Raw genomic sequence first — 26,890 nt, 5'->3', positions numbered from 1 at the left:
AAAAGTTTCTATCATATCCCCTCTGTCTCGTCTTTCTTCCAAGCTATACATGTTAAGGTCCTTTAATCTTTCCTGGTAAGTTTTATCCTGCAATCCATGTACCAGTTTAGTAGCTCTTCTCTGAACTCTCTCCAAAGTATCAATATCCTTCTGGAGATATGGTCTCCAGTACTGAGCACAATACTCCAAATGAGGTCTCACTAGTGCTCTGTAGAGCGGCATGAGCACCTCCCTCTTTCTACTAGTAATGCCTCTTCCTATACACCCAAGCATTCTGCTAGCATTTCCTGCTGCTCTATGACATTCTCTGCCTACCTTTAAGTCTTCTGAAATAATCATCCCTAAATCCCTTTCCTCAGATACTGAGGTTAGGACTGTATCACTGATTTTATATTCTGCTTTTGGGTTTTTACGCCCCAGGTGCATTATTTTGCACTTATCCACATTAAATTTTAGTTGCCAGATTTTTGACCATTCCTCTAGTTTTCCTAAATCCTTTTCCATTTAGTGTATCCCTCCAGGAACATCAACCCTGTTACAAATCTTTGTGTCATCAGCAAAAAGACACAGCTTACCATCGAGGCCTTCTGCAATTTCGCTGATAAAGATATTAAACAATATGGGTCCCAGAACAGATCCCTGAGGTACCCCACTGGTAACAAGACCTTGGTCTGAATATACTCCATTGACTACAACCCTCTGTTGCCTGTCCCTCAGCCACTGCCTAATTCATTCAACAATATGGGAGTCCAAGCCCAAAGACTGCAATTTATTGATAAGCCTTCTGTGTGGGACAGTATCGAAAGCCTTACTGAAGTCTAGATAAGCGATGTCTACTGCACCTCCGCCAGCTATTGTTTTAGTCACCCAATTAAAAAAATCTATAAGATTAGTTTGACATGATCTCCCTGAAGTAAACCCATGCTGTTTTTTATCTTTCAATCCATGGGATTTTAGATGTTCCACAATCCCCTCCTTAAGTATGGTTTCCATTAATTTCCCCACTATTGATGTCAGGCTTACTGGCCTATAGTTGCCTGATTCCTCCCTACTACCTTTCTTGTGAATCGGCACCACATTTGCTAATTTCCAATCTTCTGGGACGACTCCTGTTGCCAGTGATTGGTTAAATAAATCTGTTAATGGTTTTGCTAGTTCACCGCTGAGCTCTTTTAATAGCTTTGGGTGTATCCCATCAGGCCCCTGTGATTTATTTGTATTGATTTTAGACAGCTGACTTAGGACCTCTTCCTCTGTAAAGACACATGCATCAAAAGATTCATTAGTCTTCTTTCCTAACTGAGGTCCATTTTCTTCATTTTCCTTCATAAAGACTGAACAGAAGTATTAATTGAGGCAGTCAGCAAGTTCTTTATCTTCTTCCATATACCTTCCTTCTTTAGTTTTTAATTTTGTAATTCCTTGTTTTAGTTTCCTTTTTTCATTTATGTATCTGAAGAATGCCTTATCGCCTTTTTTCCCTGACTGAGCTAATTTCTCTTCTGCCTGTGCTTTAGAAGCTCTTATAACTTGTTTGGCCTCTCTCTGCCTAATCTTGTAAATTAGCCTGTCATCCTCGTTTGTTTGTTTTTTTTATAATTCCTAAATGCTATCTTTTTGTTTTTAATGATTTTGGCCACTTCTGCTGAGTACCACAGTGGTCTTTTCCTTTTTTTGCTTTTACTGACAAGCCTAATGCAATTTTCTGTTGCCTTCAATAGTGCCTCTTTTAAGTAGTCCCATTTCTCCTGGACTCCAATGAAACTGTTCCAATCTGATAGGGACTCGTATACCACTAATCTAATTTTAGAAAAGTCTGTTTTTCTGAAATCTAAAACTTTTGTTTTTGTGTGGTGTGACTCAGTCACTGTACTTATAGTAAACCACACTGACTGGTGATCACTAGATCCTAAGCTTTCCCCTACAGTAATATCATATACCAAATTCCCATTTGTGAATACTAAATCTAAAATGGCCTCCTTCCGGGTTGGCTCCTCAACTACTTGCTGTAGTAGAACAATGAATGTGGAGATCTCTGGATCCATGTGAGGTACAGGGCTGGTTCTAGCTTTGTTAGAAAGAGGTTGTCTGATGCCTGATTTAAATTTTTTATATTAGTCATGGGATAACCCCTTTAAGGTAGAAGTTAAGAAACTAATATGCAGCAGCCTCTAGTCACACAGGAGTACAGAGACTGCCGCATATATGCTCCTTTTATTATCAGGAGTAGTGAAAATATTAACAGGGCTTCACAGTGATGCGCTCTCTGCACTGAGTTGCATCACAGCTCCTTCCTCTACTCTGAGTGACAGCTGTAGCATCCAATCAAGAGACCAATACAGCTGTCACTCAGAGAACTGAAACCCACGCTGATCATTTGTTTAAAGAGGCCGTAGCACTCTGGTGAGCGTCGCAGCCTCTTCCTAGGCCAATAATATCACATTTATTGGTCACAGGGCCTAGCTGCAGCTTGGCCCCATTAAAGTGAAAGCGCCTGGGCTGCAACACCAAGTACAACCACTATACAATATAAAACAGGGAAAGTAAGCAGCTCTCACCCACCGTCCACCTGCCTTGAGCACGGATGGCAACCTCCGGACTTGATTGCTATGAAATATTCAAGACCAAGAAAAATCCAGCTTCCAAGATGCAAAAGGTGGAATCTTTATTGTGCGTTTAAAATCCAAATGCAAGACATCACAGGTTACAGTAACGCGTTTCAGACCGCAAGTAAATCAGGGTCCTTCATCATGATGCGGTCTGAAACGCGTTACTGTAACCTGTGATGTCTTGCATTTGGATTTTAAACGCACAATAAAGATTCCACCTTTTGCATCTTGGAAGCTGGATTTTTCTTGGTCTTGAACCACTATACAATGTATGGTGCTGTGGTTGGTTATCAGTGAGGAAGCCACAGCCTCTTCAAACAGATGATTGGCGGGGGTGCCAGGTGTCAGACCCCCACCGATCAGCTATTAGAGACCAATCCTGAGAATAGGTCACCAATTTTGTCTTTCCGTAAAACCCCTTTAAGGAGCAGAATCTAGCAAATTAATTTTAACTTGTTTCACATGTTAAAACCACAACCCCATTGAAAACCACATAAAAAAAAAAATGCAGTTTTTCTAGTGTGGTTTTAACTACATCTCAGCTGCTAAGTGTTACCATATTCTTACCTTTAGGACAGATCTGCAAGGGAGCTGTGAATTTATAATAAAGTAAGTGACTGTACCATAAAATGTACTTACGAAACAGGCCCATGGCAATAACTCTGGATGCTATGCAGTATTCGGGGAGGCACTACTTCCTTGCAAAGGTAATGGTGTGCATCTGCTGTCAATCTGTAATATCCATCAATAAGTGATACAAAGGACAGAGCTTCCTTCAGTGATGTAAATTCGACCTCCTAGAAAACGTAAAAATATTTTAAAGAAATAAATACACTGCTCAAAAAAATAAAGGGAACACAAAAATAACACATACTATATCTGAGTTAATAAAATATTCTTCTGAAATACTTTGTTCTTTACATAGTTAAATGTGCTGACAGCAAAATCACACAAAAATAAAAAAATGGAAATCAAATTTTTCAACCCATGGAAGTCTGGATTTGGAGTCACACTCAAAATTAAAGTGGAAAAACACACTACAGGCTGATCCAACTTTGATGTAATGTCCTTAAAACAAGTCAAAATGAGGCTCAGTAGTGTGTGTGGCCTCCACGTGCCTGTATGACCTCCCTACAACGCCTGTGCATGCTCCTGATGAGGTGGCGGACAGTCTCCTGAGACATCTCCTCCCAGACCTGGACTAAAGCATCTGCCAACTCCTGGACAGTCTGTGGTGCAACATGACGTGGTGGATAGAGCGAGACATGATGTCCCAGATGTGCTCAATTGGATTCAGGTCTGGGGAACGGGCGGGACAGTCCATAGTATCAATGCCTTCGTCTTGCAGGAACTGCTGACACACTCCAGGCTACCTCTGGCGAGCACATGGAGGGCTGTGCGGCCCTCCAAAGAAATGCCACCCCACACCATTACTGACCCAATGCCAAACCGGTCATGCTGGAGGATGTTGCAGGCAGCAGAACGTTCTCCACGGCGTCTCCAGACTCTGTCACGTCTGTCACATGTGCTCAGTGTGAACCTGCTTTCATCTGTGAAGAGCACAGGGCGCCAGTGGCGAATTTGCCAATCTTGGTGTTCTCTGGCAAATGCCAAACTTCCTGCACGATGTTGGGCTGTAAGCACAACCCCCACCTGTGGACGTCGGGCCCTCATATCACCCTCATGGGGTCTGTTTCTGACCGTTTGAGCAGACACATGCACATTTGTGGCCTGCTGGAGGTCATTTTGCAGGGCTCTGGCAGTGCTCCTTCTGTTCCTCCTTGCACAAAGGCGGAGGTAGCGGTCCTGCTGCTGGGTTGTTGCCCTCCTACGGCCTCCTCCACGTCTCCTGATGTACTGGCATGTCTCCTGGTAGCGCCTCCATGCTCTGGACACTACGCTGACAGACACAGCAAACCTTCTTGCCACAGCTCGCATTGATGTGCCATCCTGGATAAGCTGCACTACCTGAGCCACTTGTGTGGGTTGTAGACTCCGTCTCATGCTACCACTAGGGTGAAAGCACCGCCAGCATTCAAAAGTGACCAAAACAGCAGCCAGGAAGCATAGGAACAGAGAAGTGGTCTGTGGTCACCACCTGCAGAACCACTCCTTTATTGGGGATGTCTTGCTAATTGCCTATAATTTCCACCTGTTGTCTATCCCATTTGCACAACAGCATGTGAAATTGATTGTCACTCAGTGTTGCTTCCTAAGTGGACAGTTTGATTTCACAGAAGTGTGATTGACTTGGAGTTACATTGTGTTGTTTAAGTGTTCCCTTTATTTTTTTGAGCAGTGTACATACTAAGGCACAATTGGTCTCAGGAGCAAAAATAATATACAAGATTACTATACACAGGCTTCAGCAGATTTTCCACAGAATACAGTGATTCACTGGAAACTCCGCACGTGTAAACTCAATGCTTGCAAAACCAGACCCTCTGTGTAAGGGCTCATGCACAAGGCCGTATGTATTTTGCTGTCCACAAAAAACGGATCTGCAAATAATGTGGATGACCTCCATGTGCATTCCGTATTTTGCAGAACGGAACAGCTGGCCCCGAATAGAACAGTCTTATCCTTGTCCGTAATGCGGACAATAATAGGACATGATAAAAAAAAATTGTGGAACAGACATATTTACATACTGAAACAAAATGCATACAGAGTAACTTCAGTTTTTTTTTGCAGACCCATTGAAATGAATGGTTCCGAATACGGTCTTCAAAAAAAACGAATGGAAACGGAAAGAAAATACATTCGTGTGCATGACCCCCAATATATATTGGGGAAGATTTATTATTAGTGTCCTAATGCAATATCTTTCATAGTAGACTTGTCTGTTTCTAGGTGAGGGCATTATACAAATTTTATCACATCCCCAAGTAATAGCATTGGGCTCTTTCACGCCAGCATTATGGATTTCCATTGTTCGGTTCTGTCATAAAACAGGAACAGAGCCAAACAGATCTCATTGACTAAAATGGGATCTTTTCTCTCAGTTGTTTTTAATAAAAATCTGTGACACAGGCCCTGAACAGAGCCTCCAATGCAAATGTAACTTTGTTAGCGAGGGGTTCCATGTACAGGTGGAACATTTTACATACTTGTAACTTCTATTGTTTACAGGGTCTATGACAATGTGGTTGAGACCTGAAAAGTGACTGAGGCAGAGCAGCTCACATCCCTACTGTTTAAATAGTTGCGATTCAGACATGTGGGTTATGTTTGCACTTCTCTCATCTTGGCTTAAAGATGATTATTATTATTATTAGTGATACTATTTTTCCTAATACAAGATTTTTATTAGGACTTTACAAAGGACCAGGGGCCAGTCTTTAGGTGTGGAGGAATAGCAATTTGGTCCTCTAGTCGTGTCCTATCCCAAGAGGTGTTTATAGCAGCCAGCACTTAAAAAGGGCTGCATCTAAGGATATAGGACACTGCGTCTTTATCAAGCAATTAGAGGTGACGTGTGGCATAAAAAAACACTCAACCGTCCATGGTCTTGGTGTGCCCATGCCACAACCCTGGGAACTGGAAGTGGCTGGTAGTGGGGCATGGCGGGAAGGTGGACATATGTTTTTTTTTTTTCCAATGGGGCACATGTCAGGACAATAGAGGTTGTTAGCTATAGGGCCAGACAATGAGGTATACAAGATCAAAAAAGAATGAACTGAGGGGGCGTGGCCAGCAGCCAAGAAGGCTAGATGCGTCTGAGCGGAGCTCCGAGGCTGGCGCGACAGTACCGGGACAAATCCTGCAGATATCAAGAGATGTAAGGTCTACAACAGCTCATTGCGATTCCTGAGGGTGTGATATCCTGACCTGCCAGCAAGAAATCCCGAGAAATATCCTGAGCGGGCACCGGAGCGTGCACAGACGGGACCAGTGTGACGAGGGGGAAGGAGGCTTAGCTGCGGGCATACAGAGTGCTGCGGCGCACAAGACAAAGTGAGAGGAGCGGGTAAAAGCAGAAGGAGCATCAAAAAGGAGGAGAGAAAGTAGGGATCGCGAAGCGAATATTATTCAGAGCTCTGCTGCAGTAGAGGATGGGGCGCGATTGAATCTGCGCTCCTCCAATAGTTTTCCCGCCAAAACGGCCATATTGGGAGCTCCATCTTGGTGCTGGGAGAAAGAAAGAACCCTGGTCAGCACAAAGCTTACCCACAGTGAAGCCTACTGACAACCCTGTGCTACAAAGAACAGCTAGGCTCCCTCACACAAAGATTAAGGGTTAACCCCAGATTGCCCGGACGAGATACACCCATAGAAACATAAGCCAGCTCCATAGAAAGGACTTGCCAGATCCACTGGCAGCTCTAGAACTCACAAGAAAACACACTGCGATATATTAGCCCCAGACATAACTATACTCGCTGTCTATTACTCCATAATCGATCAGAACAATGGGGCCACAAAAAGCACCAAGTGCTGCAGACAAATTAAAAGAATTTGCCAGACAACCTGATGAGAATTCACGGTCACCTCTACCGCAGAGGAATATGCATACCAGAGCCAGCACTGCATCAGATATAACAGCTCCTGTAAATGCTTCTGACAAAGTCCAAGATGAACCTACTCTTAAGCAAGTAACAGCTCAGGTTCTAGAAGCTATTACTGCATGTAAAACATCTCTCACAGGGAAATTGGGCGAAGTCAAGATCGATCTGGGCCTCCTGCGTCAAGACATGCACAATTTATGAGAAAGAGTTTAACCACCTCAGCCCCCAGTGCTTAAACAACCTGAAAGACCAGGCCACTTTTTACACTTCTGACCTACACTACTTTCACCATTTATTGCTCGGTCATGCAACTTACCACCCAAATGAATTTTACCTCCTTTTCTTCTCACTAATAGAGCTTTCATTTGGTGGTATTTCATTGCTGCTGACATTTTTACTTTTTTTGTTATTAATCGAAATTTAACGATTTTTTTGCAAAAAAATGACATTTTTCACTTTCAGTTGTAAAATTTTGCAAAAAAAACGAGATCCATATATAAATTTTGCTCTAAATTCATTGTTCTACATGTCTTTGATAAAAAAAAAATGTTTGGGTAAAAAAAAAAATGGTTTGGGTAAAAGTTATAGCGTTTACAAACTATGGTACAAAAATGTGAATTTCCGCTTTTTGAAGCAGCTCTGACTTTCTGAGCACCTGTCATGTTTCCTGAGGTTCTACAATGGCCTGACAGTACAAACACCCCACAAATGACCCCATTTCGGAAAGTACACACCCTAAGGTATTCGCTGATGGGCATAGTGAGTTCAAAGAACTTTTTATTTTTTGTCACAAGTTAGTGGAAAATGATGATTTTTTTTTTTTTTTTTTTTTTCTTTTCTTACAAAGTCTCATATTCCACTAACTTGTGACAAAAAATAAAAACTTCTATGAACTCACTATGCCCATCACGAAATACCTTGGGGTCTCTTCTTTCCAAAATGGGGTCACTTGTGGGGTGGTTATACTGCCCTGGCATTCTAGGGGCCCAAATGTGTGGTAAGGAGTTTGAAATCAAATTCTGTAAAAAATGACCTGTGAAATCCGAAAGGTGCTCTTTGGAATATGGGCCCCTTTGCCCACCTAGGCTGCAAAAAAGTGTCACACATCTGGTATCTCCGTACTCAGGAGAAGGTGGGGAATGTGTTTTGGGGTGTCATTTTATATATACCCATGCTGGGTGAGAGAAATATCTTGGTCAAATGCCAACTTTGTATAAAAAAATGGGAAAAGTTGTCTTTTGCCAAGATATTTCTCTCACCCAGCATGGGTATATGTAAAATGACACCCCAAAACACATTCCCCAACTTCTCCTGAGTACGGAGATACCAGATGTGTGACACTTTTTTGCAGCCTAGGTGGGCAAAGGGGCCCATATTCCAAAGAGCACCTTTCGGATTTCACAGGTCATTTTTTACAGAATTTGATTTCAAACTCCTTACCACACATTTGGGCCCCTAGAATGCCAGGGCAGTATAACTACCCCACAAGTGACCCCATTTTGGAAAGAAGAGACCCCAAGGTATTCGCTGATGGGCATAGTGAGTTTATGGAAGTTTTTATTTTTTGTCACAAGTTAGTGGAATATGAGACTTTGTATAAAAAAAAAAAAAAAAAAAAAAAGCAGCATTTTCCACTAACTTGTGACAAAAAATAAAAAATTCTAGGAACTCGCCATGCCCCTCACGGAATACCTTGGGGTGTCTTCTTTCCAAAATGGGGTCATACTGCCCTGGCATTTTCCAGGGGCCCTAATGTGTGGTAAGTAGGTAAATGACCTGTGAAATCCTAAAGGTGCTCTTTGGAATATGGGCCCCTTTGCCCACCTAGGCTGCAAAAAAGTGTCACACATGTGGTATCGCCGTATTCAGGAGAAGTTGGGGAATGTGTTTTGGGGTGTCATTTTACATATACCCTTGCTGGGTGAGAGAAATATCTTGACAAAAGACAACTTTTCCCATTTTTTTATACAAAGTTGGCATTTGACCAAGATATTTCTCTCACCCAGCATGGGTATATGTAAAATGACACCCCAAAACACATTACCCAACTTCTCCTGAGTACGGCGATACCAGATGTGTGACACTTTTTTGCAGCCTAGATGCGCAAAGGTGCCCAAATTCCTTTTAGGAGGGCATTTTTAGACATTTGGATACCAGACTTCTTCTCACGCTTTGGGGCCCCTAGAATGCCAGGGCAGTATAAATACCCCACATGTGACCCCATTTTGGAAAGAAGACACCCCAAGGTTTTCAATGAGGGGCATGGCGAGTTCATAGAATTTTTTTTTTTTTGGCATAAGTTAGCGGAAATTGATATTTTTAATTTTTTTCTCACAAAGTCTCCCGTTCCGCTAACTTGGGACAAAAATTTCAATCTTTCATGGACTCAATATGCCCCTCACGGAATACCTGGGGGTGTCTTCTTTCCGAAATGGGGTCACATGTGGGGTATTTATACTGCCCTGGCATTCTAGGGGCCCTAAAGCGTGAGAAGAAGTCTGGAATATAAATGTCTAAAAAATTTTACGCATTTGGATTCCGTGAGGGGTATGGTGAGTTCATGTGAGATTTTATTTTTTGACACAAGTTAGTGGAATATGAGACTTTGTAAGAAAGAAAAAAAATAATTCCGCTAACCAATGACAGGGGGGTGATCAGGGAGTCTATATGGGGTGATCAGGGGCTAATAAGGGGTTAATAAGTGACGGGGGGGGGGGTGTAGTGTAGTGGTGCTTGGTGCTACTTTACTGAGCTACCTGTGTCCTCTGGTGGTCGATCCAAACAAAGGGGACCACCAGAGGACCAGGTAGCAGGTATATTAGACGCTGTTATCAAAACAGCGTCTAATATACCTGTTAGGGGTTAAAAAAAACACATCTCCAGCCTGCCAGCGAACGATCGCCGCTGGCAGGCTGGAGATCAACTCTCTTACCTTCCGTTCCTGTGAGCGCGCGCGCCTGTGTGCATTCTAGGGGCCCTAAAGCGTGAGAAGAAGTCTGGAATATAAATGTCTAAAAAATTTTACGCATTTGGATTCCGTGAGGGGTATGGTGAGTTCATGTGAGATTTTATTTTTTGACACAAGTTAGTGGAATATGAGACTTTGTAAGAAAAAAAAATAATAATTCCGCTAACTTGGGCCAAAAAAATGTCTGAATGGAGCCTTACAGAGGGGTGATCAATGACAGGGGGGGTGATCAATGACAGGGGGGGTGATCAATGACAGGGGGGGTGATCAATGACAGGGGGGGTGATCAATGACAGGGGGGGTGATCAATGACAGGGGGGGTGATCAATGACAGGGGGGGTGATCAATGACAGGGGGGTGATCAATGACAGGGGGGTGATCAATGACAGGGGGGTGATCAGGGAGTCTATATGGGGTGATAACCACAGTCATTGATCATGCCCCTGTAAGGCTTCATTCAGACGTCCGGATGCGTTTTGCGGATCCGATCCATCTATCAGTGCATCCGTAAAAATCATGCGGACATCTGAATGGAGCTTTACAGGAGGGTGATCAATGACAGGGGGGTGATCAGGGAGTCTATATGGGGTGATCACCACAGTCATTGATCACGCCCCTGTAAGGCTTCATTCAGACGTCCGGATGCGTTTTGCGGATCCGATCCATCTATCAGTGCATCCGTAAAAATCATGCGGACATCTGAATGGAGCTTTACAGGGGGTTGATCAATGACAGGGGTGTAATCAATGACAGGGGGGTGATCAGGGAGTCTATATGGGGTGATCACCACAGTCATTGATCATGCCCCTGTAAGGCTTCATTCAGACGTCCGGATGCGTTTTGCGGATCCGATCCATCTATCAGTGCATCCGTAAAAATCATGCGGACATCTGAATGGAGCTTTACAGGGGGTTGATCAATGACAGGGGTGTAATCAATGACAGGGGGGTGATCAGGGAGTCTATATGGGGTGATAACCACAGTCATTGATCATGCCCCTGTAAGGCTTCATTCAGACGTCCGGATGCGTTTTGCGGATCCGATCCATCTATCAGTGCATCCGTAAAAATCATGCGGACATCTGAATGGAGCTTTACAGGGGGGTGATCAGGGAGTCTATATGGGGTGATCTCCACAGTCATTGATCATGCCCCTGTAAGGCTTCATTCAGACGTCCGGATGCGTTTTGCGGATCCGATCCATCTATCAGTGGATCCGTAAAAATCATGCGGACGTCTGAATGGAGCTTTACAGGGGGGTGATCAATGACAGGGGGGTAATCAATGACAGGGGGGTGATCAGGGAGTCTATATGGGGTGATCACCACAGTCATTGATCACGCCCCTGTAAGGCTTCATTCAGACGTCCGGATGCGTTTTGCGGATCCGATCCATCTATCAGTGGATCCGTAAAAATCATGCGGACGTCTGAATGGAGCTTTACAGGGGGGTGATCAATGACAGGGGGGTAATCAATGACAGGGGGGTGATCAGGGAGTCTATATGGGGTGATCAGGGGCTAATAAGGGGTTAATAAGTGACGGGGGGGGGGGGGGGTGTAGTGTAGTGTAGTGGTGCTTGGTGCTACTTTACTGAGCTACCTGTGTCCTCTGGTGGTCGATCCAAACAAAGGGGACCACCAGAGGACCAGGTAGCAGGTATATTAGACGCTGTTATCAAAACAGCGTCTAATATACCTGTTAGGGGTTAAAAAAAACACATCTCCAGCCTGCCAGCGAACGATCGCCGCTGGCAGGCTGGAGATCAACTCTCTTACCTTCCGTTCCTGTGAGCGCGCGCGCCTGTGTGCGCGCGTTCACAGGAAATCTCGCGTCTCGCGAGAGGACGCGCCGGCGCGTCCAGGAGGAATGAATCAACCACCTCCAGGACGCGTCTGTGCGTACAGCGGTCCGGAGGTGGTTAACACACTAAAGAGCATATATCACACATAGAAGACGCTACCGCCACGGTTCCCAGATCCATTTCTGACCTTAAAACTAAAGCGGAGCTCTGGAAACAGAAAGCAGATGATCTACAAAATACCGGTAGGCTCCGTAGAAATAACATCAGAATAATCGGTTTGCCTGAAAGAGCGGAAGGCCGCAAACCTGACGAATTTATTGAAACTTTGAGGAAAGAACTTTTTCCAGATGCTAAGTTCTCGTCAGCCTTTGCAGTGGAAAGAGCTCATAGAGTCCCCGCAAAACCACCTCTACCTGGAGCCACTCCTAAACCTATGCTCGCATGATTCCTCAATTGCAAAGACAGAGATAAGATATTGGCTCTCGCCAGGAGAAAACAAAAAATCTAATACGACAACACCAGAGTAGACATATTCCCAGATTTTTCTATGGAATTGCAGAAACAACGAGCCACCTTAATGGATGTCAAGCGACGCCTGAGAGAAGCCAACATACCATACTCCATGGGCTATCCTGCAAAACTACGAGTGGTGGAGGGCCACCGAGCTGTATTTTTTACCTCCCCTGGAGAAGCCACTGAATGGCTAGCTATGAGGCGAAGATCACCAAGATGCTGAGACTCCTGACAGAGCCTAAGTGTGGATCATCGATCGGCGCCAATGGACTGGCTAGGATAAGTTGAACGGTTTCAGCTATAATTAATTACATAGAAACATAGAATGTGTCGGCAGATAAGAACCATTTGGCCCATCTAGTCTGCCCAATATACTGAATACGATGAATAGCCCTTGGCCCTATCTTATATGAAGGATGGCCTTATGCCTATCCCATGCATGCTTAATCTCCTTCACTGTATTTGCAGCTACCACTTCTGCAGGAAGGCTATTCCATGCATCCACTAGTCTCTCAGTAAAGTAATACTTCTGACATTACTTTTAAACCTTTGCCCCTCTAATTTAAAACTATGTCCTCTTGTAGCAGTTTTTCTTCTTTTAAATATTCTCTCCTCTTTTACCTTGTTGATTCCCTTTATGTATTTAAAAGTTTCTATCATATCCCCTCTGTCTCGTCTTTCTTCCGAGCTATACATGTTAAGGTCCTTTAACCATTCCTGGTAAGTTTTATCCTGCAATCCATCTACTAGTTTAGTAGCTCTTCTCTGAACGCTCTCCAAAGTATCAATATCCTTCTGGAGATATGGTCTCCAGTACTGAGCACAATACTCCAAATGAGGTCTCCCTAGTGCTCTGTAGACCGGCATGAGCACCTCCCTCTTTCCACTGGTAATGCCTCTCCAGAGTTTCTGGTTGCACCTATATACTAATAAGCCAACACTGTTGAGAGACACCATACATACTTAGGCCGAATGCACACGGTCCGTGGTAACCCGGCCTGGCATCCAGCTGAGAGCAGGAGCACACGGCGTCATTAGTTGCTATGACGCCGTGCGCTTCATGCCGCCGCTGCACTACAGTAATACACTCGTATGATCTATACGAGTGTATTACTGTAGTGCAGCGGCGGCATGAAGTGCACAACGTCATAGCAACCAATGACGTCGTGCGCTCCTGCTCTCAGCTGGATGCCGGACCGTTCACGGCCTTAAACAGTTTATCATAGTAGTGGCTGCAGCCAGCATGCCAATGTCAAAACATCAAGACAGAGGCATCCCGGTTCATTGGCCTATAGTCTGGTTAGAGACAGGTTAAACCAGACTAGGGCTGCAGCTAACGATTATTTGAATAATCGATTAGTTGTCGATAATTGCATAGATTAATCGGGGGGGAAAAAAAACAGCAAAATGACAAAAAAAGGGGTTTATATGATTTTACTTGAAAAATTATGTTCAAAGGCCATATTAAAACAAATTGTGTATGGCACTGTTATGGGGGATCTGTGGATGGCACTGTTATGGGATGGGGGATCTGTGGATGGCACTGTTATGGGGAGGGGGATCTGTGGATGGCACTGTTATGGGGAGGGGGATCTGTGGATGGCACTGTTATGGGGAGGGGGATCTGTGGATGGCACTGTTATGGGGAGGGGGATCTGTGGATGGCACTGTTATGGGGAGGGGGATCTGTGGATGGCACTGTTATGGGGAGGGGGATCTGTGGATGGCACTGTTATGGGGAGGGGGATCTGTGGATGGCACTGTTATGGGGAGGGGGATCTGTGGATGGCACTGTTATGGGGAGGGGGGTCTGTGGATGGCACTGTTATGGGGAGGGGGATCTGTGGATGGCACTGTTATGGGGAGGGGGGTCTGTGGATGGCACTGTTATGGGGAGGGGGGTCTGTAGATGGCACTGTTATGGGGAGGGGGGTCTGTAGATGGCACTGTTATGGGGAGGGGGACCTGTGGATGACCATGCTATGGGGGGGATCTATGGATGACACTATATAGCATCTTATGCTATATGTGTCATCCACAGATCTCCCCCATAGCAGTGTCATCCACAGATCCCCCTCCCCATAACAGTGTCATCCACAGATCCCCCTCCCATAACAATGTCATCCACAGATCTCCCCCATAGCAGTGTCATCCACAGATCCCCCTTCCCATAACAGTGTCATCCACAGATCCCCCTCATAACAGTGCCATACACAGATCCCCTCCATAACAGTGCCATACACAGATCCCCTCCATAACAGTGCCATACACAGATCCCCTCCATAACAGTGCCATCCACAGATCCCTTTCCTCATAACAGTGCACAGATCCCCCTCCCCATAACAGTGCCATCCACAGATCCCCCCCCCAATAACAGTGCCATCCACAGATCCCCCTCCCCATAACAGTGAACAGATCCCCCTCCCCATAACAGTGAACAGATCCCCCTCCCCATAACAGTGCCATCCACAGATCTCCCTCCCCATAACAGCCCCGGCCCCGCCGCTCACAGCAGTATTCCTTAACCGGCAGTAACTTTTACTTTAAATCACTGCATCTTTATTACCTTACAATGAAGCTCCAGTAACAGGCAGAGCGGGCGGCGGCGTAACGTCACTTACTCACGTGACGCGCCTGCTCTGCCCACTTTATGAATGAGTAAGTGACGTTACGCCGCCTGTTCTGCCTGTTACTGGAGCTTAATTGTAAGGTAATAAAGATGCAGTGATTTAAAGTTCAAGGACCAGCAGGCATAGCGCCTGACCGCCCGCTCCGGCCCACATAGCAACGAATCGGACGATTATTCTAAAACGGAATACGTTGACAACGAATCCCGTTATCGAAAGTTATCGATACCGTCGATTAATCGTTGCAGCCCTATACCAGACGTAATATATAAGTTTACAAGATTTGAAATGTTTGTAAACATGGGTTGTTCAATTTGTTCACAGTTGTTTCGGTTACCCATTGTTAACCACATTACTATATATGCCACTACAGCAATTGCAGAAAGTGCAGCCCCTGATATTATAGGCTTAATATGCAAAATAACCAGTTACGGGTCTTCAACACAGTGAAAGCCAGATATCCCTCAAAGGAAGGAAAACCGAGCAAAGGGGTGTCCCCATTACAGAGATCACCAAATCCACCATATTAAGTGGCCCCTATGTCAAGATCCCGCTCTTTTACAAGCTTTAACCACCTCCCGACCGCCTAACGCACGGATGCGTCCGGAAGGTGGTTGATTCATTCCTCCTGGACGCATCCGTGCGTCATCTCGCAAGACGCGAGATTTCGGTCAGAGCCGGCCCGCGCATGCGCATCGCGGGCCGGCAAAAGTTAAAGAACAATTTCGTCACCAGACTGCCAGCAACGATCATTGGCTGGCAGGCTGGCGATTTTCAAAAAAACGAATCACAAGCCGTATAACAGATCATATTAGTAAATATGATCTGTTATATGGCTTGTCTGCTCCTCTGCTGGTCCTTTTCGTCGGTTGGATCCAGCACAGGAGCAGACTGAACTGTGAGTAGCACCAACAGTACACTTTAGCCCTAGATCACCCCCCTGCACCCCAATTAACCCTTTGATCACCCCTTTGATCGCCCCTGTCAATCACTAGTGAAAGGAAAAAAAGTGATCAGTGTAAACTGTCACTTTTTTTTTTTTCACTGGTATTGACTGTTAGGTTTTAGGATAGTTTAGGCCCCTTGGTTAGGTAGTTTAGCGTGAGTTAGCGCCCAGCCAACCGCACCGCAGTCACTTATTCGCTGTTTAGCGTATCGCTAATCAGCATTTGTACTTTTATAGTATCTGTAAGTGATCAAAACTGATCACGGTCAGATCTATAATTGTATTAGTGTCACCTTAGCTCGCCCTCCACCCAAAACGCAGTGTTTGCCCGATCAGGCCTGATCGGTCGCCCACACGTGCGTTCACCCACGCCCACCCCGCCGCAGTGACAAAAAATATATATTTTTTGATCACTGCACATTCACTTTACACGCACTGCGGCGATAAAAAAAATCAGTTTTGATATTTTTTATCAACCGCAGCGGCCTCCGGTACTTCGCTAGCCTCCCCTTTGTAAGACAGGTTTGCTTTTTTTCTTGGGTAGTCTCAGGGAATACCCCTAAATTTAGTAGTCCAAAATGTCAAACAGGGGGTATTCCTTCTGAAGAGGCCTACAGGATTCTGACCCAGTCGGATGAGGAGTGGGAACCCTCATCTGACGAATCTAGCGGGTCAGAATATGAACCTGTAGAAAGCAGTGGCTCTCTGACCCAAAGTTCGGACGAGGAGGCTGAGGTCCCTGATAGCACCAGGCGTACCCGGCCCCGTGTCGCTAGACCACAGGTTGCGCAGGATCCGCTTCAAGAGCAGCAGAGTGGGGCTGTCGCTGCCGGATCACGTGGTGAGGCATACACCAGCAGCGCAGCCCTTCCTGGACCTAGTACCAGCACTGCCGTACAACATGGTGAAGTAGCGAGCACCAGAAGGGCAGTTGAAGCTGGTACGGTGGCACGTGCAGTAGTTACCCCGTCGCAGCCACCGCACAGACAGGCCCGTAGAGCCCCTAGAATCCTTGAGGTGCTGGCAAACCCTGATTGGCAGTCACCAACTTCAGCCGCACCATTAGTTCCCCCTTTCACCGCCCAGTCTGGAGTTCGGGTTGAGACGGCTCATATCGGTTCGGCCCTGGGATTTTTTGAGCTGTTCTTGACTGCGGAGCTCTTAGACTTAGTTGTGGCAGAAACAAATCGGTATGCCACACAATTTATAACCGCAAACCCGGGAAGCTTTTATGCCCAGCCTTTCCGGTGGAAACCAGTCCAAGTTTCCGAAATTAAAATTTTTCTGGGCCTTCTCCTCAACATGGGTCTAACTAAAAAGCATGAATTGCGGTCATATTGGTCCACGAACCCAATTCATCACATGCCCATGTTCTCTGCTGCTATGTCCAGGACACGATTTGAGACCATCCTGCGTTTCCTGCATTTTAGCGACAACACCACCTCCCGTCCCAGAGGCCACCCAGCTTTTGACCGGCTCCACAAAATTCGGCCCCTCATAGACCATTTCAACCAGAAATTTGCAGATTTGTATACCCCCGAGCAAAACATCTGCATAGACGAGTCTCTAATACATTTTACCGGGCGCCTTGGATTCAAACAATACATCCCAAGCAAGCGTGCCCGGTATGGGGTCAAATTGTATAAGCTCTGTGAAAGGGCCACAGGCTATACCCACAAATTTCGTGTCTATGAGGGAAAAGATCAGACCCTGGAGCCGGTCGGTTGCCCTGACTACCTGGGGAGCAGTGGGAAGACAGTCTGGGACTTGGTGTCACCCTTATTCGGCAAGGGGTACCATCTTTATGTGGACAATTTCTACACAAGTGTGGCCCTCTTTAGGCATTTGTTTCTAGAACGGATTTGCGCCTGTGGCACCATGCGACCTAGTCGCCGGGGCTTCCCCCAACGGCTTGTTACCACCCGTCTTGCAAGGGGGGAGAGGGCTGCCTTGTGTAACGAAGAACTGCTCGCGGTGAAATGGAGAGACAAGCGTGACGTTTACATGCTCTCCTCCATTCACGCAGACACGACAATCCAAATTGAGCGAGCAACCCGTGTCATTGAAAAGCCCCTATCACTCCACGACTATAATTTGCTCATGGGAGGGGTGGACTTCAATGACCAGATGTTGTCTCCGTATTTAGTTTCCCGCAGAACCAGACGCTGGTATAAGAAGGTGTCTGTATATTTGATTCAATTGGCTCTGTATAATAGTTCTGTTCTCTACAGTAAGGCTGGGAGAACACGATCCTTCCTCAAATTCCAGGAAGAGATCATCGAGAACCTCCTGTATCCAGAAGGTTCCGTGGCCCCATCCACCAGTGTAGTTAGCCGTCTACACGAGCGACATTTCCCCAATGTCGTTGCTGGTACCTCAACCCAACCGTCACCCCGAAAAAGATGTCGTGTCTGTAGCAGGAGTGGAATAAGGCGTGACACCCGCTATTTCTGTCCTGACCACCCTGCCCTATGCTTAGGAGAGTGTTTCCGGAAGTACCACACACAGGTACACCTAGCATAGGGATCACATCTCACCAGGACAGGCACACAGGGCTATTAGGGCCCATTCACTCACAGCTGCTGCAAACGTCTCCTTTCACATGGGACAAAGTGCATAACGTACTTCGCCACATCTTTGGGCGATTTGCGCTTTGCACATTGACCCATGGGGAAGGAGAGGTTTGTTCTATAAAGGTAAAAATAAAAAATAAAAAAAAAACACCAGTAAGCAAAAAGGTTAATGTTCAGTTCAAAAAGTTAAAGTTTATATGTTCTCTTCCAAAGTTAATAAAATTATTGTGTTGCGGCCTGGTTTTCTTTTTTTTTTTTTTTTTTTACCTTCCAGGTGGACCAACCGATCGACTAGCTTCAGCACTGATGTGCATTCTGACAGAAGCATTGCGCTGCTGTCAGATTACATGCAAGTCGGTGTATGCGGCGCTGCAAGACGAGATTTCTCCTCTGCAGTAAAAGATACGTTTGCCGAGGCATATGAGCTGAGGAGGTGTTCATATACTTTGGCAAACACTTTGTATATAAAAAAAATAATAAAAAATCCCGGCAATGATTTATTCATCCACATCGATTGATGTGAATGGAGAAATCTGGTTTGCCAGGGCATACGAGCTAAGTGGGTATGGATGTTGGGCGGAGCTCCTATGTCCTGGCAGACGCCTTTCTCCTCCTTTTTCTTTTTTTGGCAGAGATTTTTTCATCCACATTGATCGATGCGAATGAAGAAATCTGTGCCGTTCATTTTTTTCTTTCAGCCCAGAGGCTGAACGAAAAAAAAAAATCTCATTACCCGTATGCTCAATATAAGGAGAATAGCAGAAACTCCTAATGCTGGGCATACATGTAATGATTGCGGAGGCCCTCAAATGCCAGGGCAGTACAAACACCCCACAAATAACACCATTTTGGAAAGAATACACCCCAAGGTATTCGCTGAGGGGCATATTGAGTCCATGAAAGATTGAAATTTTTGTCCCAAGTTAGCGGAAAGGGAGACTTTGTGAGAAAAAAATCCAAAAAATCAATTTCCGCTAACTTGTGCCCAAAAATTTTTTTTTCTATGAACTCGCCATGTCCCTCATTGAATACCTTGGGGTGTCTTCTTTCCAAAATGGGGTCACATGTGGGGTATTTATACTGCCCTGGCATTTTAGGGGCCCCAAAGCGTGAGAAGAAGTCTGGTATCCAAATGTCTAAAAATGCCCTCCTAAAAGGAATTTGGGCACCTTTGCCCACCTAGGCTGCAAAAAAGTGTCACACATGTGGTATCTCCGTATTCAGGAGAAGTTGGGGAATGTGTTTTGGGGTGTCATTTTACATATACCCATGCTGGGTGAGATAAATATCTTGGTCAAATGCCAACTTTGTATAAAAAAATGGGAAAAGTTGTCTTTTGCCAAGATATTTCTCTCACCCAGCATGGGTATATGTAAAATGACACCACAAAATACATTCCCCAACTTCTCCTGAATACGGAGATACCACATGTGTGACACTTTTTTGCAGCCTAGGTGGGCAAAGGGGCCCACATTCCAAAGAGCACCTTTCGGATTTCACAGGTCATTTACCTACTTACCACACTTTTGGGCCCCTAGAATGCCAGGGCAGTATAACTACCCCACAAGTGACCCCATTTTGGAAAGAAGACACCCCACGGTATTTGCTGATGGGCATAGCGAGTTCATAGAATTTTTTATTTTCTGTCACAAGTTAGTGGAAAATGATGATTTTCTTTTTTTTTTTCTTACAAAGTCTCATATTCCACTAACTTGTGACAAAAAATAAAAACTTCCATGAACTCACTATGCCCATCAGCGAATACCTTGGGGTGTCTTCTTTCCAAAATGGGGTCACTTGTGGGGTAGTTATACTGCCCTGGCATTCTAGGGGCCCAAATGTGTGGTAAGGAGTTTGAAATCAAATTCTGTAAAAAATGGCCAGTGAAATCCGAAAGGTGCTCTTTGGAATGTGGGCCCCTTTGCCCACCTAGGCTGCAAAAAAGTGTCACACATGTGGTATCTCCGTATTCAGGAGAAGTTGGGGAATGTGTTTTGGGGTGTCATTTTACATATACCCATGCTGGGTGAGAGAAATATCTTGGCAAAAGACAACTTTTCCCATTTTTTTATACAAAGTTGGCATTTGACCAAGATATTTATCTCACCCAGCATGGGTATATGTAAAATGACGCCCCAAAACACATTCCCCAACTTCTCCTGAATACGGAGATACCACATGAGTGACACTTTTTTGCAGCCTAGGTGGGCAAAGGGGCCCACATTCTAAAGAGCACCTTTCGGATTTCACTGGCCATTTTTTACAGAATTTGATTTCAAACTCCTTACCACACATTTGGGCCCCTAGAATACCAGGGCAGTATAACTACCCCACAAGTGACCCCATTTTGGAAAGAAGACACCCCAAGGTATTCCGTGAGGGGCATGGCGAGTTCCTAGAATTTTTTATTTTTTGTCACAAGTTAGTGGAAAATTATGATTTTTTTATTTATTTTTTTCTTACAAAGTCTCATATTCCACTAACTTGTGACAAAAAATAAAAACTCCCATGAACTCACTATGCCCATCAGCGAATACCTTGGGGTGTCTTCTTTCCAAAATGGGGTCACTTGTGGGGTAGTTATACTGCCCTGGCATTCTAGGGGCCCAAATGTGTGGTAAGGAGTTTGAAATCAAATTCTGTAAAAAATGACCAGTGAAATCCGAAAGGTGCTCTTTGGAATGTGGGCCCCTTTGTCCACCTAAGGTGCAAAAAAGTGTCACACATGTGGTATCTCCGTATTCAGGAGAAGTTGGGGAATGTGTTTTGGGGTGTCATTTTACATATACCCATGCTGGGTGAGAGAAATATCTTGGCAAAAGACAACTTTTCCCATTTGTTTATACAAAGTTGTCTTTTGCCAAGATATTTCTCTCACCCAGCATGGGTATATGTAAAATGACACCCCAAAACACATTGCCCAACTTCTCCTGAATACGGAGATACCACATGTGTGACACTTTTTTGCAGCCTAGGTGGGCAAAGGGGCCCACATTCCAAAGAGCACCTTTCGGATTTCACCGGCCATTTTTACAGAATTTGATTTCAAACTCCTTACCACACATTTGGGCCCCTAGAATGCCAGGGCAGTATAACTACCCCACAAGTGACCCCATTTTGGAAAGAAGACACCCCAAGGTATTCGCTGATAGGCATAGTGAGTTCATGGAAGTTTTTATTTTTTGTCACAAGTTAGTGGAATATGAGACTTTGTAAGAAAAAAAAAATATATATAAAAAATCATCATTTTCCGCTAACTTGTGACAAAAAATAAAAAGTTCTATGAACTCACTATGCCCATCAGCGAATACCTTAGGGTGTCTACTTTCCGAAATGGGGTCATTTGTGGGGTGTTTGTACTGTCTGGCCATTGTAGAACCTCAGGAAACATGACAGGTGCTCAGAAAGTCAGAGCTGCTTCAAAAAGCGGAAATTCACATTTTTGTACCATAGTTTGTAAACGCTATAACTTTTACCTAAACCATTTTTTTTTTACCCAAACATTTTTTTTTTATCAAAGACATGTAGAACAATAAATTTCGAGCAAAATTTGTATATGGATCTCGGTTTTTTTGCAAAATTTTACAACTGAAAGTGAAAAATTTCATTTTTTTGCAAAAAAATCGTTAAATTTCGATTAATAACAAAAAAAGTAAAAATGTCAGCAGCAATGAAATACCACCAAATGAAAGCTCTATTAGTGAGAAGAAAAGGAGGTAAAATTCATTTGGGTGGTAAGTTGCATGACCGAGCAATAAACAGTGAAAGTAGGGTAGGTCAGAAGTGTAAAAAGTGGCCTGGTCTTTCAGGGTGTTTAAGCTATGGGGGCTGAGGTGGTTAAGGATGTGACGAGAAAACCTAAGTTATCCATCCACAGACAGCTGTTTCAGGGTGTTGCCCCTCATCAGTGTGGAGTAGGATTCTGGCTAACCGGGAGCAATGCCTTGGAGACTACTCAAACAAAACAATAGCTGATCTTAGGGAGACCGGCTACAGAAAACACTGTGGAGCCTCATTTAAGAGTCTCGATACAGCAATCCAAAGTGCAAAGCTCCCTGGGATATCTGGCTTTCGCTTCTCGGCCTTTTGGCCAAGATCAAGTGTAGTATCTGTTCTTATCAGTCTGCCTTTTCTTGCCGGCCCAGGTCCTTGTGGGTACCACCTGCACTCTGCCTTTGAGCATCGTTGATTAAATTCAGCTTCAATATTATTGTTAAAACAATGATAATAAAATAATGATAATAAAATAATGATAATAAAATTCCTATTTTATTATCATTGTTTTAACAATAATATTGTATTAATATACTATTGTATGCCATTCCACTATTTACTATTTAGTATATGGGTTACCTATAAAGAATCCCCATACTTTATAAGGATGGTAAGATACCAATTGGATCCGTTTCACATCTTACCAGTGTCCTAGTTATTCCAATAATCCCTCCCCTATAAATAGGAAGGTGATTAGTAATACTGTCCACCACTGATGAAGGTGCAAGAGTGCACCGAAAGGGTAAATTACTCTTACCGGTAATTGGATTTTCCAATAGCCCCCACAACGGCATTCCCAGGAGGGTGTCCCCGCCTCCAGGACAGGAAACAACGAGGAAGCACAGGATTTAAGGAGCCTCCTCCCCTTACCTTACCAGTCAATAAGAGAGGACACAGAAGTGATGCAGAAAAAATTATATATTATAGTAAACAAATAACATCATTCGTCTACATTCAAAATTTGGGAGGGAAACCAGTGCCGTTGTGGAGGCTATTGGAAAATCCAATTACCGGTAAGAGTAATTTACCCTTTTCCCCGGCGCCTCCACAACGGCATTCCCAGGAGGACTAACAGAGTAATCAATATTAGGCGGGGGGGCCACAGCAGATAGAACTTTACGACCAAAGGACAAGTCCTGATCCCTTACTACATGTAGCTTATAGTGCCTGAAAAAAGTCATAGGGTTGGCCCATGTGGCGGCTCTGCAGATCTGTTCCAGAGAGACTGCTTTCGTCTCTGCCCAGGATGAGGCCACTGCCCTTGTAGAATGAGCCCTCAATACCTCTGGTGGCTGACAGCTCTTGGCAACGTAGGCAGAGGATATTACGTTCCCAATCCATCTAGCTATGGTTGATTTGCTAGCAGCTTGACCCTTATTAGGGCCCTGAAATTGCAGAAAGAGGTGGTCCGATTTTCTTAGCGGCTTAATGGCTGGTAGGTAAGAAAGGACTGATCTCCTGACGTCCAGATTATGGAGAGTTCCCTCCGAATCAGTAGATAGAGACTGAAAAAACGAAGGTAGGGAGACTTCCTGTTCACGATCGAATCTGGATACCACTTTTGGGAGAAAGGCAGGACAGTGCCTGAGGATTATACGATCATCCAGAATTGTAAGATAGGGAGGTTTGCATGAGAATGCTTGAATTTCTCCAACTCCTCTGGCAGAGGTTATGGCAACTAAAAAAAACGTCTTCATGGTGAGGAGCCTTAGAGGGATATTATCAATTGGCTCAAACGGAGGAGTAGTGAGAGCAGAAAGAACTAGGCCAAAGTCCCAAGGAGGAACCACCGGACGAGGGAAAAAAGAAGTTCTTACTGCCCCCTTCAAAAAAGTTTGATCAGAGGGGAATCTGTCAGTTTTACGTCCAAGAAGGCGCTGAGCGCGGAGATCTGTACCTTCAGAGTTGACGGGCGGAGGCCTTTTTCCAACCCAGCTTGCAGGAACTGAAGGACCTGAGGAACATCAGGAAAATCTACACTTCCCAAAAAGGACAAAAAGGCATTCCAGGTTCTCAAGTAGATCCGGGAAGTTACGGGTTTCCGGCTTTTTAGCATCGTGGAAATAGCATCTGACAGGCCCTTCTGTTTTAGCAGGAGGCGTTCAGATTCCAGGCCGTCAAACTGAGTTGCTTTACACTGGGATGATTTATTGGTCCCTGATGGAGTAGGTCTGGGTTTGACGGCAGTGTCCAATAAACTCCGGCTGATAGTTTGAGCAGGAGTGGAAACCAAGCCCTTCTTGGCCAGAAGGGGGCCACCATAATTACATGGACCCTCTCTTCCTGAGTTTTTACCAGGACTTTTGGAATGAGGCTGAATGGAGGGAAGGCATAAAGGAGCTGTTTTGGCCACGGCCGGGAGAGGGCGTCTAGCCATACCGGATGATCTTTTTGCGAGAGGGAACAGAACCTTCTGACCTGCCTGTTGCTTTTGGTGGCGAACAGATCTAACACTGGGGTCCCCCACATCTGGCAGATCTGGCTGAAAACGTGGTGATTTAGGGACCATTCGGTTTCTCTTATGAGATGTCGACTGAGATAATCGGCCACCACGTTTTTTTTCTCCCTTGATATGCACCGCAGAAAGGGACAGAAGGCTTCTTTCTGCCCAACAAAAAATGTTTTTCGATACTTCCGCCAGTGAGCGACTTTTGGTTCCCCCTTGTTTGTTTACGTACGCCACAACTATAGTGTTGTCCGTCAATATTTTTACGTGTTTTGGAGAGGAAGTTTTGGTAAAGGGAAAGGAGAACTCTGTGGACTGCTGACAGTTCTTTTAAATTTGAGGAGGCGTCCTGCATGTCTTTCTCCCAGGATCCCTGAACTACTGATCCTGAAGAATGACCTCCCCACCCTGAGTTGCTGGCGTCTGTTGTAATGACCATAACATCTCTTGGGCGCCAGTGAACTCCTATGCTCAGGTTTCCCTTTATTCTCCACCAAGTTAGTGACTGTTTTACCTGTCTGGGAACGTGAACCTTTCTGTCTAGAGATGAATTCTTTCCGTCCCATGAGGATAGGAGAAAGGCCTGAAGGACTCTTGTGTGACTTTGGGCCCACCTTACTGACGGGATTGTGGCTGTTAGCAGCCCCAGTACAGCCATGATGTCTCTTATCGAGGACCGATCCCTGCTGGAAAAACGAGACACTGTTTGGATTAAGTGAGATTGTTTGTCTTGAGGAAGGAAAGACATTAGATGCCTTGAGTCCAACAGTACCCCTAAAAAAACCTTTTCCTGATTGGGGATAAGGTCTGATTTTTTTGGGATTTATTATCCACTCTAGAGTTGTAAGGCAGTCCCGGATTTGCTTGAGGCGTGATTGTAGAAGTTGGCGCGACTCCGCAAACACCAGAAAGTCGTCCAGGTATGGAACGATCTGTACCCCATGAAGGTGAAGAAATTTCGTGACCTCTGACATTATTTTTTAAAAAATTCTGGGGTCAGAGGATAGGCCGAAAGGAAGGGCTGTGAACTGAAAATGGGACAGTTTTCCTTGAAAATAAATTGCTATCCTTAGAAAACACTGATGCCTGTGGTATATTGGGACGTGGTAATAAGCGTCCTGAAGGTCGAAGGTAGCCATAAAGCAGTCCTGCGGAAGGATCTGTGTGGTAGATTTTATGGTCTCCATTTTGAATCTCTTGTAAACAATGGATTTGTTTAAGGACTTTAAATTTATTATTAGGCGAAGGGAGCCGTTTGTTTTTTTTAATCAAAAATATAGGGTAATAAAATCCTTCGCCGTGTTGTTCTTCGGGTACAGGGATGAGGACTCCTTTGAGGAGTAACGTAGTTATCTCTGACTCTAGGGATGCCTGTTTGTCGGGCTGCTGTCTTTGGTTGATAAAGAAATGTTTTGGGGGTGGAGAAACAAATTCTAGCTTTAGGCCTTCTCTTATGGTACGAGTGACCCAAGGGGAGGCATAAATTTCTTGCCAGGCGGAGGAGAATTGTTTTAGTCTGCCTCCTACCTGGATCAGCGTGTCACTGGGTAGGGCGGGTACAGGCTTCTGGCTTAAAAAGGTATCCCCTTCCTCTACCTCTAGAAGGCTGCCACCTTTTTGATCCGTCCCTTTTACTCTGATCTGCTCTTGACCTTTTTTGATTTTGAAAGGAACGTCTCTGTTGATAGTAACGATTATCAGAGGGGAAACCTTTTTTTTCTATCGGAGGCCTCCTCCAGAATATCGTCAAGAGCAGAGCCAAATAACCTATCTCCCTCACATGGGATGGAGCATAGGCGGTTCTTAGATCCTGTGTCCCCCGTCCAGGAACAGAGCCATACCGCCCTACGGGTCGCATTGGCTAAAGCACTGCTTCTTGCAGAGAGTTTAACCAAGTCGGCCGAGGCGTCCGTTAGAAAATTAGATGCTCTTTTTAGGGTAGGAAGGGAGGTTAAGATTTCTTCTCTGGACGTACCCCCTGACAGATTGCTCTCTAGCTGATCTAGCCACACTGAGAGGGTTCTGGCCGTACAAGTGGACGCTATGCTGGGACGCAACATCGCCGTATTTGTCTCCCAGGATTTCCTTAATAAACTTTCGCATTTTTTGTCCATCGGGTCTTTT

The 26,890-nt window shown here is 44.9% G+C and overlaps 1 protein-coding gene and 1 pseudogene across 2 annotated transcripts in view; one reads left to right on the top strand and one right to left on the bottom strand.

Moving 5' to 3' along the window:
• Positions 1–26,890, bottom strand: part of JAK2 (Janus kinase 2) — a 344,639-nt gene that overhangs the window by 87,632 nt on the left and 230,117 nt on the right. For both annotated transcript variants that reach the window (XM_040417135.1, XM_040417134.1), the window contains exon 8: positions 3,249–3,406. In XM_040417135.1, the coding sequence (XP_040273069.1) occupies positions 3,249–3,406 (158 nt within the window). The remainder of the gene's footprint in view (positions 1–3,248; positions 3,407–26,890) is intronic.
• On the top strand, positions 22,617–22,842 carry LOC120992945 (annotated as a pseudogene).

The sequence above is a fragment of the Bufo bufo genome, chromosome 2 (assembly GCF_905171765.1).
Source record: "Bufo bufo chromosome 2, aBufBuf1.1, whole genome shotgun sequence".
NCBI classification, from domain to species: Eukaryota; Metazoa; Chordata; class Amphibia; order Anura; family Bufonidae; genus Bufo; species Bufo bufo.
Note: the sequence above shows the minus strand (reverse complement) of the source record. Positions and strands in the feature narration are given on the sequence as shown.